The 14,579-nt window shown below is 38.9% G+C and overlaps 1 protein-coding gene across 1 annotated transcript in view; it reads left to right on the top strand.

Moving 5' to 3' along the window:
* The first annotated feature begins 7,318 nt into the window (after positions 1–7,318).
* The window catches only part of tcof1 (treacle ribosome biogenesis factor 1), a 13,527-nt gene continuing 6,266 nt past the window's right edge, over positions 7,319–14,579 (top strand). Inside the window, exons 1-4 of the mRNA XM_060887247.1 lie at positions 7,319–7,533; positions 12,109–12,164; positions 12,281–12,333; positions 14,447–14,493. Of these exons, the coding sequence (XP_060743230.1) occupies positions 7,417–7,533; positions 12,109–12,164; positions 12,281–12,333; positions 14,447–14,493 (273 nt within the window). The 5' untranslated portion in view covers positions 7,319–7,416. The remainder of the gene's footprint in view (positions 7,534–12,108; positions 12,165–12,280; positions 12,334–14,446; positions 14,494–14,579) is intronic.

Below are 14,579 nucleotides of genomic sequence, written 5' to 3'. Positions count from 1 at the left end.
TACAACATTGGCTTCATAGTTACTTTAGTCACTGGTAGTATTGAAATGGCAGGACCACTTCTTGTTTTTTTTTTTGCTCTTCACTGATGACATTTGGGTTTGAGATCAAACGATGAATATGTGGCAATAGATCCGATTTTTTAACCTTTCATTTCTTTATATTTACTTCTTGATGTCTTATATAATATATAGCATGATACTTTTTGTTAGTGCCATGGCTTAGTCTTGCATGACTGCTTCTGGAACAGACTCATGAATCATTATTGATGATGTAAGTCATGATGGTAATGGCAGAATAAAGTCAAGAGAAACATTTTGCCTGGCAGTTTATCCAAATTAAAGTGGATGAAGTTTATCGTGCAGCCAGACAATGATCTAAAACACACTGCCAACTCAAAACAGTTTGGTGGGGCACAAATTTTAAGACAGTCTGTTCCAATACTTTTGCTAAGCTACAGACAAGGCTTATTTCTGTGTGGTGAAATACATGATAATTAAATTGAACAAGTGGTGATATGGTTGGATTTCATTCACTTATTTTCAGTAACCAGAGCCACTTTCAGAATCAAAGCTTATACCAACTCTGGGCATGAGTCAGAAATACTCTGTGAGACACACATTCACACATAGGGGTAATTTATCTTTGCCAATCCACCTACTGGCATGTTTTTGTTAAGTGGGAGGAAACCAATGGAAGAACATGTATTGATGTTGGAGAAGATTACATTAAGGTCTGTTTGGAGTTTTGAATCTTGTTCCCATCTCTATATGGGTTTCCTCTAAGTTCACTGAATTCCTCATACTGTCAGAAAATATGCCAGTAGTTGCATTTGCTCGTTATATTACCACAAAGTTTGAATGATTTTGAGTATGGACTGGCATCCCATTCTGGGTAAAGTCCAACCTTGTGCCCAGTGTTCCCAGAATAGTCTTCAGATCCAACGTGATCCTGAACAGGATAAAGTGGCTACTGAAGATGAATGAATAAAACTCTTTAGTATTCAGCAGGTGTAAGCCCTCATGAGTGTTTTCCCAGCTTATATTGTTAAAGAGATACTGTCAATAAATCTGTGATAGAGTAGGAGCATATCCTTCCTTTATCTTTCAGCCTTTTTATTGATCGTATATGAGCTTTTTGATCTTTAAGCATTTTCGATAACTTTGTCCACACCATTTTGTTTGCAAATGTATTTGCTCTTTTGCTTTTTCTATAGCCTATGTGCACAAATTAAGTCACAGTTTCCAGATTTCTAATAAACATACATGATGCAGGAAAGCATGCAGCTTCTCTAAGAGGTCTTTGTGACAGCTTTAAATTGAAAACAGCAGTTAGAACTCGACATGTTATGGAATCCATCACAAAACGCTCTTCATGATTCTACAAACACAAACAGGACGCCTTGTCTTAAAAGCTCGTGTTTTGGGCCTTCGGGGTTTGGAGGGGTATGGGTCCTCACTGAGCCTCAACAGACGCCGTGTTCTGGTGCACAAGAGTCCTCTTTCTTGGCTTGTGACTGTTTGTATTGTATGTGAGTAAAGTAGGAACTGAAAGGTCCAATGCAAGTAGTCATATAGAATCAGCTCCTGAAATCCACACAGGTTCGATCACAAATTTGGCAGATAAGATCTCCAGTGTAGATGAGTGTAAAGTGCAGCAGTCTCTGGGGACCTTTATGCATGGCACATTTGATATATGACTGCAGAAAACAATTAGGAGCATTTATGAGTTAAACATGTATTACTGTTCTGGCTCTAACAGTAGATATCAAATAACTAATCCTGTATATATCAATGCAGCTTCTAGACTTAATAAAAGCTTGTATTTATAAGGTGCAGGTCTAAAGGAGGTCATCGAGTGGCCACATGTCTTTCTGAAAGCATAAACAGTGTGTCATGAATTATTCAGCAACCTTCAGGAATTTCTGACAAATTACCATTTACCATTACATCAACAGAAGAAGGGACACAACTCACTGTGTGTGTGTGTTTCTGTGTGTCCTTGTGCCAAAACAGTCTTATCATCTTAATTCCTGGCCAGTTTTTTCTGCAGGTTATGATGGTCATGAAAATATTTCCTGAGTCAACATTTTACCACCCAGAGTACAGAGCAGCATGTTTACTATGACAACCAGAATCCACAAAATGTCTGTTATAATTTAAGACAAATCTAACCGTACTTAAGACAACATTATGATATCTTTCTAAATTTAGTAAGTTAAATATGTATCTTGTGAAATTTAAGGAAGCAGATGCCACGGTAATAGTCCTTTTATAGATCCTGTTATGATAATTGTTTATTTTTTGTTTTTTTAGTTCAGTTTATTTCTGTGCCACATGTTTTCAGTTACACTATACCGAGTTTGACCACCTACTCTTTCCAAATAAAGCTAATAAAACAGAACTATAAGCAGAAAGCATAAAATCTGTACAGATTGCATTACTAATAAATCTTATAATTGATAGGACCATTATATTCTTTCAAACCTTAATATTTGTACCTTGATATTTAGAACACAGTGTAATAAGTAATTATTTAATTCCGCCCTAACAAAGACTTACAAAAGCTCTCAGTGAGGCTCCAGATGACTTAAACTGAAGTTGAAACATGGCAGAGAGTGAAGCAATTCAGAGTCCGCACATGTGTCTTCAATAGAAGTGATTATGTTTTGGTCAGGTTCCTTTTCCCTGGAAGCATCGCTGCTTATGCCAGTTTAGAATAAGTGAGATTAAAAATGTAGCACAGAGCTAACATTCATCTTGAATTGCTTTGACAAAACTGAAAGATCCTGGATAAGCATTTTATGTTGAAACCGTTTATTGACTTGGAGACTTCTGTGGGTTTTTAGGAAAGTCATGTTTTTAATCAAGAAAATTCATGTTTTACAAATTCCTTCTCAATAGCTGTTTATGGGTTTGGTGTTTATGTATAGATTTATGCACCTCTGATTTTATGTGTGTGTTTTTTGGGCTGGGGGGTGGGGAGATATACGTTTTGATCTTAGGTGGACATTTGGATAGTCCCCACAAGAAAAACAGCATTAATTATTATTTCAGTGAAAGGTCCTCACAAGGATATCGTGTGTGTGTCTTGAAAAACTAATACTTTTTAGATTAGGATTAGATGTGTGATTAGTGTTCAGAACACGTTCATGTTTTCATGGGTTTCCTCTGGGTTGTCCAGAAAAGATGGATTGGTAAATAGATGTCCATCAAGATGGATTGGTGACACTGTGTGTTAATGTTTGTGTATAATCCCCCACAACTGATCAATATCCAATTCAAGCTGTATTTCTGTTCATGCTCAGTGTGTATGCCCTGCATCCACCACAACTGGATAAAGAGCCTCTGAAACATGTACAAATAAATAATAATGTGCTGTCATGTACTGAATTCATCCCAATTTCTTGTAAGATAAGTTTATTTTATGAATAGCAGTTTCTATTATAAAGCTGTAAATCTAAATGTAGACAACATGTGTGAGAATATTCAAGAATTTCCTGTCAGTCCTACGTAAATAAAACCCCTAACTTTTTATTTTCTCAAGGACATGGTTTATAGAAGATTAAGCAAATGTCATAATTTATAGTCTGGGTATATGATACATACCCACAGTATGTAACTCATTTTACTGTTACAGCTTATTAACACAGTTCCTTAACACATGCTCTTTTGTACCTGGAATTCAATTTCCTGAGTTAGCAGTGCCAGCATTTGGAGAAACAGCGGTTACATGAAAGAGGGATAATTAGACAAGGGGCCTATAAAGCTGGAAGCGTAGTGTGGTGCAGTTGTTGGACTTGGCAAACATAGAGCCATGTTACTCAGTGCTAACACAGATGTTTTATCAGTGCCAACACAGCGTATAAACTGCCACACCTCTCATCTGTCTTCAATTATGACACTTTTTCCATCTTATGTCTAATCAGCACCAGTGTAGTTAATGTGCTGTATTTCACTAAAAGGACAATTAGCATTTGCTGTGAGCATAGTTAGATGAAAGCAGGGGTATGGAAACAAATATTGTTAATGTTTATGTAGGAAATTGGATGTATTTTATGACAGAGCTTCAATCATTTGATATAGAGATGAGTACAGATTTTTTTAAGATGAAAAAAAGGAAAAAATTCACCTCCTTGCTTAGACTACCTACATTCCCCCTGTCTAAATGTGAGTGTCTGTGCGTGTGTGTGTGTGTGCACGTTTATTTATACTGTACATTAATTTGCAGTGTGTTTGCTGTACGTGTGTGCCGTTTTAGCACATGACACATCAAAGACCAGAATGAAGGTAGGATTTGCTACTTAACCACAGTAAGTAAAAGAACTCTGAAGGTGAACCAGTGAAGGGAGGAGTTGAGCAGAAGCGAGAGGAGTAGAAGCATGAGCTCTGTTTAAGCGAGCGAGTAGACAGATAGGGGAGAGAAGCAGGGCAGCTTGGGTGGAGGACATGTTCCAGATCTTAGCGCTAAATCTAATTGCCTCTGCCATGAGGTTTAAATGTCCTCACCAAACATGCTTTCATTTCACCAGGGGAACGGTTGCAGGAGATTAAAACCATTGTCTGACAATGGCCATATTATTATCCTGATTTGAACCCGTGGGCTTCACCAAATTTCAGTAGTTACGATTCAAATTATTTTGAGACCTGTGCGCTACACATTTAAATAAAAGAAAACTATATTGAGTGTTCAAATTAAACAGCAATTTTGCAGCTCAAAAGTCATTCATGTGTTATTTATTTTTGCTTGCAAAGTGGTGCAGTGGTTAGTGTTGGCACCTCACAGCTCTGTCCTTAGCTCAGGTTACAGTCTGTGTGGAGTTTTGAACTTTGCCCCATGTTAACAGGGGTTTCTTCTGCATTAACCAGTTTTCTCCAACCTCCCAAAAACCACACAGGTAGATTGTCAACTCTAAATTACCCCTAGGGGTGTGTGTGTGTGTGTGTGTGTGTGTGTGTGTGTGTGTGTGCGTGTGTGCAGGGTGCTCTGTGACGGACTGCCATCTTATCATTAGTCTCATCACCGACACGAACTGCTGACTGAACAAAACTGGAAACATTGCAGGAGTTCCGAAGACATCTAATTGGTTGGATTCTATAGGATTTACGTGAGAAGTGTGTGCCACAACAGTTAACAGTTCTCCTGGAAACAAAGCCGTCGTGACACTTCGTCGTGAAATTCAACTTTCTTAAATGAACGATTTATGGTTGCACGCCTGTTATTATAGGAATTTTCACTCCACTAAGCATGACACTGACTAAAACTAACAGTGATTAGTGCTTTACATTTCAGTCAGAAGACCTCTTGGTCTGTCTTTGGCCAATAAAAGCTGAGTTCAGACCTTCAGACTGATGTAAGTTCTCATTAGATAGCAGATTCTAAAGCCACGGTGACTCTGACTGAATCAAAGCATTAATGAAGATGAATCAATAAAGAATGATTTTTTGCATATTTTCATAAAGCATTAATTGACTTCAGGATCTATGTGTATGTCTGTAAAAAAGAAATCTCAAAGGAACTAAGATGCTGGTGGCAGTTATTCTGTTTAGAGCAGTAAAGTTTTGATGAGTGAGCCTTGAAACACGTTAATGAAAATGAGTGTAACATGATCTGTCCCGGAGTACTCAATGCAAGGTATGGACATTCATACACACACCGACAAGCACACACAGATCAAGCTGCACAAAAATATTTAAAGAAAACATTTCAAACAGTTTGTGATTATGTGCTAAACGTGTGAATTTATATCTGCACTATATTAATGAGGCAAGACTGAACTTGTTTTGCCTCATCTGAACATTTTCTGGTGTGTGTTGGTTGGAAGACAGCCTATTTTTTCTCCTAAACTTGTGAATAAAGCTCTTTTACTGCTGTGACCTCGATGGCCACTCAGCACCACCTCTCCATGGGTGACCCAACTGAGCAATCACCACATCAACCCCCCCCATGCACACACACACACTCTCCAGCACTTTAAACACCACCTATTACAACTTCTCCACACACACAAACACACTGTACCAATACTAGCACTAACCACTGCCAAACACAACCCAACTGTTCCAACACTTCTCTGTCAAGACCACACACAACCGCCTGAAACACACACTGCTGAGAGCAAACGTGCATCATTCCACATCACACCAACAAGAACACATCCATACACCAGCAACTCAACCAATAAATGTTTCAGCCATATGTACACAGTTCTTTCTTTCTCTCTCTCTCTCTCTCTCTCTCTCTCTCTCTCTCTCTCTCTCTCTCTCTCTCTCTCTCTTTCACACACACACACTCACACACACACACACAGATTGTAAGTAATCTAGTCAACAAGAGTCAAGAAGTTTTTATTGTCATCTTAGCCATATATACTGTAGCTGATTCAGTACACAGTGAAACAATGTTCCTGCAATGCTGCTACATAAACACAGAGCAATATCCAACACAGAAGGTCTGAGTAAAATGAACAGTTTCATATAAAGTGCATGTGTGCAAATCAGCCAGAACTATACACTTGACTACAACACAGCATTGTACACAACGCGGCAGCCATCAGTATACAGCTCTGTAGAGTGCAAGTAAGGATGATTTTTCTGTGAAAATATGACAGCAGCAGTATGTAGCAGCATAAAAAAAGCAGTGTGCAAAAAAAAAAAAAAAAAGTATTTTAATTAACTGCATGCAGGTTTGAAGATATTTAACAACCATAATACACACATAGTTTTGCATAAACATACATAATCTACTTAAATATGGTCCCTGCTCTCTCTCTCTCGCACGCCACACACACACACACACACACACACTACTGTTATTCATTATAAAGAGCAGAGTTTGTTGAGTTCTGATAAAGTTGTGGGTAAAAATCCACATTAAAAACTGACCTCATCAAAAACTCACACGTTTAGATTTGTGTAGGAAAAAATAGACCTGTGTTTTTGCCTTGGAGTTTATGTTGTGTGTGCACATGCATGTGAATTTGATTCATGAATCATTTAAAGCATGAGACTTAAGGATTCAGAACTGTTTGGCAGCACAAGGAAAACCTACACAATATGTAGATGATTTTAATGTTTAGATCTGTGTATGTAATTACACACTCACTTGTGTCACGATACCCCAGCTACTGCACCAGTCCAAATAAAAGTGTGTGTGTGTGTGTTTGTGTGGGTGTGGGTGTGTGTTTGTGTGTGTGTGTGAGAGAGAGAGTGTGTGTTTTTAGATGTTAAATATAATCTATCAAGCGATCTACAAACACGAGAACTACATTTCCCATAATGCGTTACCCAATAGCATGACGTCATTAGTTCAAAGGTAAAATCAAGCATGGTGGTGATAGGATGAAGCTAAGTAACGTACAAATGCGACAAAGTTAAAAAATTAGATTTGTTGTTGTTGTTGTTTAGTTTTTTGGGGTCATGACTTCAGAGAATACTGACTCTTCTGAGCATGCGCTGAATGATTTGATTTATAGGCATCTAAAGGAGAATGGATACAAGAAAGCAGCTAGCGCGCTCAAACAGCAGGATCCTCAGGTTTGTCACGTTTACTTTCACTGTCGCTTTATCGTAATGTGCACACGAAACGCTTTGAGACTGCACTGAAACGGTGTGAGGGGGCTGCAGGAGTTTATTAACACTACAGTATAGCATTAAACCCAGCAGACAAGGCGGACCACGTGTGTGTGTGTGTGTGTGTGTGTGTATATATATATATATATATATATATATGTATGTATGTATGTATGTATGTATGTATGTATGTATGTATGAGAGAGAGAGAGAGTGTGTGTGTGTGTGTTTGAGAGAGAGTGAGTATGTGTGTGTAAGAGAGAGCGAGAGAGAGAGAGTGTGTGTGTGTAACAGAGAGCGTGTGTGAGAGAGCGAGAGAGAGAGTGTGTGTGTTTGAGAGAGAGTGTGTGTGTGTGTGTGTGTGTGTGTGTATATATATATATATATATATGTATGTATGTATGAGAGAGAGAGAGAGAGTGTGTGTGTGTGTGTGTGTGTGTGTGTTTGAGAGAGAGAGAGTGAGTGAGTGTGTGTAACAGAGAGCGTGTGTGAGAGAGCGAGAGAGAGAGTGTGTGTGTGTGTGAGAGAGCGAGAGAGAGAGAGAGAGAGAGTGTGTGTGTGTGTGTGTGTGTGTGAGAGAGAGAGAGAGTGTGTGTGTGTTTGTAAAATATTGCCAATCATGTAGCACACAGCTTCTCAGACCGGATGTACCAGTTATCCTGCACATTTGAGTATTTTTCGTAATAAACAACCTTATCCTGATGTTGAAGTGGGTGTGTTAGACCATAGTGATGATACATAGCCTAAACTCTACAATGTTTAGACTATTACAATTACACTGCAATGTTTGAAGTTTTAATATATATTTTGTCTGATTCATAGAATCTGCACTGTATTTAAGCTATTTTACAATGCTCGTTGACATCTGGCCATCTGATAATCAGGGCTGACGCTGGCTTATTTACAGTGCAGATGATAATGTTTATTAAAGGGAATTATTTTGAGAAATTAATCAATAAAAATAATTGACCTTTTAATGTGTCATGTCCTGCACAGTGTATCATTAGTTAATAGTAGTATTTATAGTTCAGGGAAAGACAATACTTACTGAGAATATTTAAAACAACAAATTCCATATCATTATTTGCTAGTTGCCAATATTTTTTTTAATTATTTTTGTTATTATTAGTTTTTTTTTGCATTTGATCAGCAAATATTTTTAACAAACGAGGCTTCAACTAGTTAATTTGGAGGACATTTACATACTTAATTAAGCCAAAATCCTAGATGATGATGATTTTACACTAAAGCGCACTATTGCCCACTACTGTCCAGCTGCCTGAAAAACTTAAATGCTTCCAGGACTCACTAGATAAAAATAGATAATATAAACATAGGAAAATAGTTTCTTTATGTTTAACCAATCGTGTTGTCTGTCCATCTGAGATCATTGTTATTGTGATATCTCAAGTCTGAGTGGTTGATTTGTCTATAGGATTTATATGGAATGATTATTGTAACTTGCTGATGAACTGATTAGATTTTGGAATGGATCCAAAGTTGATCGAGGTTACGTCAAGGTCAAATGTCTGAAATAGTTGGCTTCGATACTTTTCTTCACATTTGAAGGGGATTTCTGGCATATAAATTAGTAACAAGAAGAACTAACTTTGTTGGCAGAAGCATCCCTGTTAATGCCGTTGGCGTCTTAAATTGTTTGGTTATTCTTCGGTATAAAATCTAACATAAATCCAACAATAATCAATTCCTCTGTAACATCATTGTAATTAGGAACAGGAATGAATAATTCAGGAACCGATAAGAATAAAACTACATATACTTAATGTTAGACTTAAGGTTGTCCTTTACACTTTAAGCATTTTCTCATACACCGTTTCATAATTATGGACATTTTAATACCTATTTGGTGTGTTACGTGCCCACCGTATACTGCTTGTTTCTTTGTACAACCTGTAATTGTGGGTTCGAGTCTCGGGCCAGCAATACCACGACTGAGGTGCCCTTGAGCAAGGCACTGACCCCCCCCAACTGCTCCCCGGGTGACGCAGCATAAATGGCTGCCCACTGCTCCGGGTGTGTGTTCACGGTGTGTGTGTTCACTGCGTGTGTGTTCACTGCTGTGTGTGTGCACTTTGGATGGGTTAAATGCAGAGAACAAATGGGTCACCATACTTAGCAGTATGTCACGTCACTAATAGAATGCTGGTCATCTAGGTCCTGACAGTTCTGTTTCTGAATACAGTAAAATTATTTGAAGGAAAACATGTTTTGGATGTACTCATCATTGGATGTACTGAGTCCGCCCTGAGTACCTCAAGTCTCTGGATGTTGTGGGGCTGTCTTGGTTGACACGCCTCTGCAACGTCGCATGGAGGCTGGGGACAGTGCCTCTGGACTGGTGGACTGGGGTGGTGGTCCCTCTGTTTAAGAAGGGGGACCGGAGGGTGTGTTCCAACTACAGGGGGATCACACTCCTCAGCCTCCCCGGAAAAGTCTATGCCAGGGTACTGGAGAGGAGAATTCGGCCGATAGTCGAACCTCGGATTCAGGAGGAACAACGCGGGTTTCGTCCCGGTCGTGGAACACTGGACCATCTCTATACCCTCGCAAGGTTGCTGGAGGGTTCATGGGAGTTTGCCCAACCTGTCCACATGTGCTTTGTGGATCTGGAGAAGGCATTCGACTGTGTCCCTCGTGGTGACCTGTGGGGGGTGCCCTGGGAGTATGGGGTCCGGGGCCCTCTGCTAAGGGCTGTCCGGTCCCTATATGACCGGAGCAGGAGTTTGGTTCGCATTGCCGGCAGTAAGTCAGACTTGTTCCCGGTGCATGTTGGACTCCGGCAGGGCTGCCCTTTGTCACCGGTCCTGTTCATTATCTATATGGACAGGATTTCTAGGCGCAGTCGGGGGCCGGAGGGAGTCCGGTTTGGGGACCACAGGATTTCGTCTATGCTTTTTGCAGATGATGATGTCCTGTTGGCTTCCTCAAATCAGGACCTTCAGCGTGCACTGGGATGGTTTGCAGCCGAGTGTGAAGCGGAGGGGATGAGAATCAGCACCTCCAAGTCCGAGGCCATGGTTCTCAACCGGAAAAGGGTGGCTTGCCCCCTTTCAGGTTGGTGGAGAGCTCCTGCCTCAAGTGGAGGAGTTTAAGTATCTTGGGGTCTTGTTCACGAGTGAGGGAAGGATGGAGCGGGAGATCGACAGGCGGATCGGTGTATCTTCTTCAGTGACACGGTCGATATACCGGTCTGTTGTGGTGAAGAAAGAGCTGAGCCGCAAGGCGAAGCTCTCTATTTACCAGTCGATCTACGTTCCTACCCTCACCTATGGTCATGAGCTTTGGGTCATGACTGAAAGGACAAGATCCCGGATATAGGCGGCCGAAATGAGTTTCCTCCGCAGGGTGGCTGGGCGCTCCCTTAGAGACAGGGTGAGGAGCTCGGTCACCCGTGAGGAGCTCAGAGTAGAGCCACTGCTCCTCCACATCGAGAGGAGTCAGCTAAGGTGGCTCGGGCATCTGTTCCGGATGCCTCCTGGACGCCTTCCGGGCATGCCCAACCGGGAGGAGGCCCCGGGGAAGACCTAGGACACGCTGGAGGGACTATGTCTCTCGGCTGGCCTGGGAACGCCTCAGTATTCCCCCGGAAGAGCTGGAGGAAGTGTCTGGGGAGAGGGAAGTCAGGGCGTCCCTGCTTAGACTGCTGCCCCCTCGACCCGGCCCCGGATAAGCGGTAGAAAATGGATGGATGGATGGATGGATGTTTTGGATGAACATTTTGTGTGTTTTCACTCTTTCCACCTTGTTTATGTGGGTTATGAAGGAAGTTGGCGTACATACATTGGCATGTATATAAAGCAGTCTTATATAATTTGACACATATCACAGAAGGGTTTTGTGACATGCCATGGCATTGTGCCAAATGGGCAGAGCTTCAGTGTTAAGCAATCAGTGTTGCTTAGTTAAGGATATTGCAGAATGATCTATTGAATGGTTTACTACAGTTCAAGTCATGTGAATTTCTGTGTATACACTAATAACACTGATTCTGTTCATGTTTCTGTCCTGTTGCAATTCAAGGCATATTTTAGAAAAACCTTGACTTAGAATAATGCTTTCAGTGTTGTTTTATTTTTTATTTTATTTTTTAATTTGTATAAATCATCTCAGCCCTGAGATTAGTTTTGCCCTTGAAGAATGACACGTCTGAGCTTTTCTTTTCCATAAAAGAAAATTAGAGGGTAAATTTTGTTCCAACACAGTTTGTGGCATCAATTTGGGGATGGGAAGGTGTTTTAATATTATATTAAAAATAATTATAAAAATATATTCTCTCTCTCTCTCTCTCTCTCTCTCTCTCTCTCTTTCTCTGAGTTGGGTTTTTATTATTGGAAAATAGTTTTTCTACACAAAAAATTGAATAAGATCAAAAAAGAATTTTTTTGTATTAGACTTTAGTGTATTAAAGTTGGACTTTGTATTTAATATCATTTATTTTAATTCGTTTCGGTTTAATCTATTATCTAGAATCATTTCAAGTGACTGACTATATCTGATTCTCTGCTCATTTTGTAGGTACAAACTACAAATGTGAAGGTGTCACTCAATGACATATTCAAGAAATGGGTGAGGTAAGAGATGTTAAGTCCTTATATTTACTCAGTGCATATGGACTAGGATGTAACTGAATGCTGTACAGTCCTTAAGCTATACAATTAGATAAATGAATCAAATGAATATTTTGCAGTGAGGAACGGGGAACGAAGAATGATGAAGGAAATGAATCTCAGACAAGTTCAGGTAAACTGTATAAAACATTTAGATTTAAAATTCATTTATTTGATAGACACTTTGAACAAAAGCTACTTGCAAAATGGAACTCAGCAAAAACTAAGTATCCAGCAGCGCATCAGAATGAGATGTGGGCAATGATAGTGGCAGAGGTAACTCTGTGGTTAGGGTGTTGAACTATTGTCCGGATCACTAAACTGCTGGGCCCTTGAGCACCTGCTCAGTTGTATAAATGAGATAAATGTAAGCCGCTCTGGATAAGGGCATCTGCCACATGTGGTAAATGTGAGATATGGTTCAATTATAAAGTTCTTATACTTACACAAGGCTTCATATATTATGAAGAGGTTATTTGGCAGAGGTGTTAAGAGCAAACATACATTCGTCAGACTGTGTAATAAAATTGGCTATTCATTGATAGAAAAAGTAGTTTCAAATTAGAATAATAATAACAGTATATTAGGTCAAATCCCACCAGGAACTGGACGATTTTAAAGTACACAAATGTTTAAAGTATGTTAAATAAGACATACATAACACTTAAGATGTTTCAGTCTGCCCACAATGCCAACCTATTAAAGGGGCATCCAATGAAAGTTGCTCAAGAGATTAAAAAAGATCCGATTTTTTTTTTTTGGCATTCAGTAAAATTTTAAAGCAAATCTCCTCCAATTACCCTGTTAATTGTTAATTACTTAATTACTTAATTAAAGTTAATTACCCTGAGAGCAGGAACCACTGAGGGAACCTGTCTTTTTGGTGTGACTTTTGATTGACCTTTAGCTGCAGAGTAACACCACAACATGGCTTATTCATCTGCCCTAAATCTTTCAAGAAGGGAGTTCTTTCTCATGTCTACATCAGATAGCTAATTATCATATCGCCTTCCTTTCATCTTTCTCCTACAAAATGGAATGGAGAGAGGATTTATTTGTTCTCAGAAGGCAGAAAAGCCTTTTGAGTACAAATAAGACAACTAACCAGTTTGGTAAGAACTAAGGCATGTGGTTTAGAGCCAGATTTAGATTCACATAAATCTGTTCACATCAAAAATCACTTCAGGATAAGACATAGACATATAGAAATATTGCTTCTAATGTATATAAGAATAAATAAAGTAAAAATAATTCAGTTTACGGAAATGGGACCTTGGTTTCCTTTTATTTATATATATATATATATATATATATATATATATATATATATATATATATATATATATATATATATATATATATATAGATAGAGAGAGAGAGAGAGAGAGAGAGAGAGAGAGATTTTTTCCTTTTGAGGTTACACCCAGTCTCATCGAGAGTAATTTATTAGTGGTAAGAAATGTTGTCTTGATTGTGCAGATGATGAAAACTGTTGATAATCAGTACTTCTGGTTTCCACTGGCTTCACTTGTTTAAAAAAAAAAAAGAAGATGAAAGTATCTCTGTTATTTGATGTTCTTTATCTTTGAGTTGCGTGGTATTGATTTCCGAGTGTGAATGGAAGACGATTCAAAGAAATATGAAAATCTCTCAGGAACTTGACTCAAGATGTTTTTAATTCAAAATCTTAATAAAATGTATTAAACTTTTTCTAGGCTGTTTTAAAACTGTTTAGTAGCTCTAAAGAACTTCTAAGGCATTTTTTGGTGCAGAATACATGACAATTTTAAGGAAATTTTTGGGTCTTGGTTTGTTTTTGTTTTTTTAAACCACTGCACAAGCAAAAACAAGAACTGGCAGACAGGTCTTTCTGATTATTTGAAGCAACAGATCACGTTGGCAAGTAGCGTTAAAGATGCTTCTTAAATGGAAAACTGAAATTATTTGTGGTGTCTTATTCTTCTTGCAATGACTTGGTTTCTTTTTTAGAGTGCACCATCACCGCCTTGTGTGTTTGACATTTCTTTGTTTTTGTTCCCCTCAAGTAGGAAAGTACCACTGTGTACGATTTATTGTCATTGTTTATGTGATATTGTGCGGATCTGAAATCTACCAAAAAAACAAACCTTTATCATAATGAAATCCTGTTCTTCCAGTGACCTTACTGTATTATTATTGGTGGTACTAATAATAAAACAAGAATCTTTTCCTATTTACCTCTGTTTTTCTCTCTGTGCCCAAACCAGACTCAACCACAAATGCGCCACATAACACCAGGCCTGGTGAAACCAAGGTGAAATCCCCAACATTAGTTACATCAGTTTTTATAGGGTTTTATATTTTGTTTTTACACACAGCAAAATGATCATCTTTACACTT

Source organism: Tachysurus vachellii, chromosome 14, assembly GCF_030014155.1.
Source record: "Tachysurus vachellii isolate PV-2020 chromosome 14, HZAU_Pvac_v1, whole genome shotgun sequence".
NCBI classification, from domain to species: domain Eukaryota; kingdom Metazoa; phylum Chordata; class Actinopteri; order Siluriformes; family Bagridae; genus Tachysurus; species Tachysurus vachellii.
This window is presented reverse-complemented; position numbering and strand designations above follow the sequence as displayed.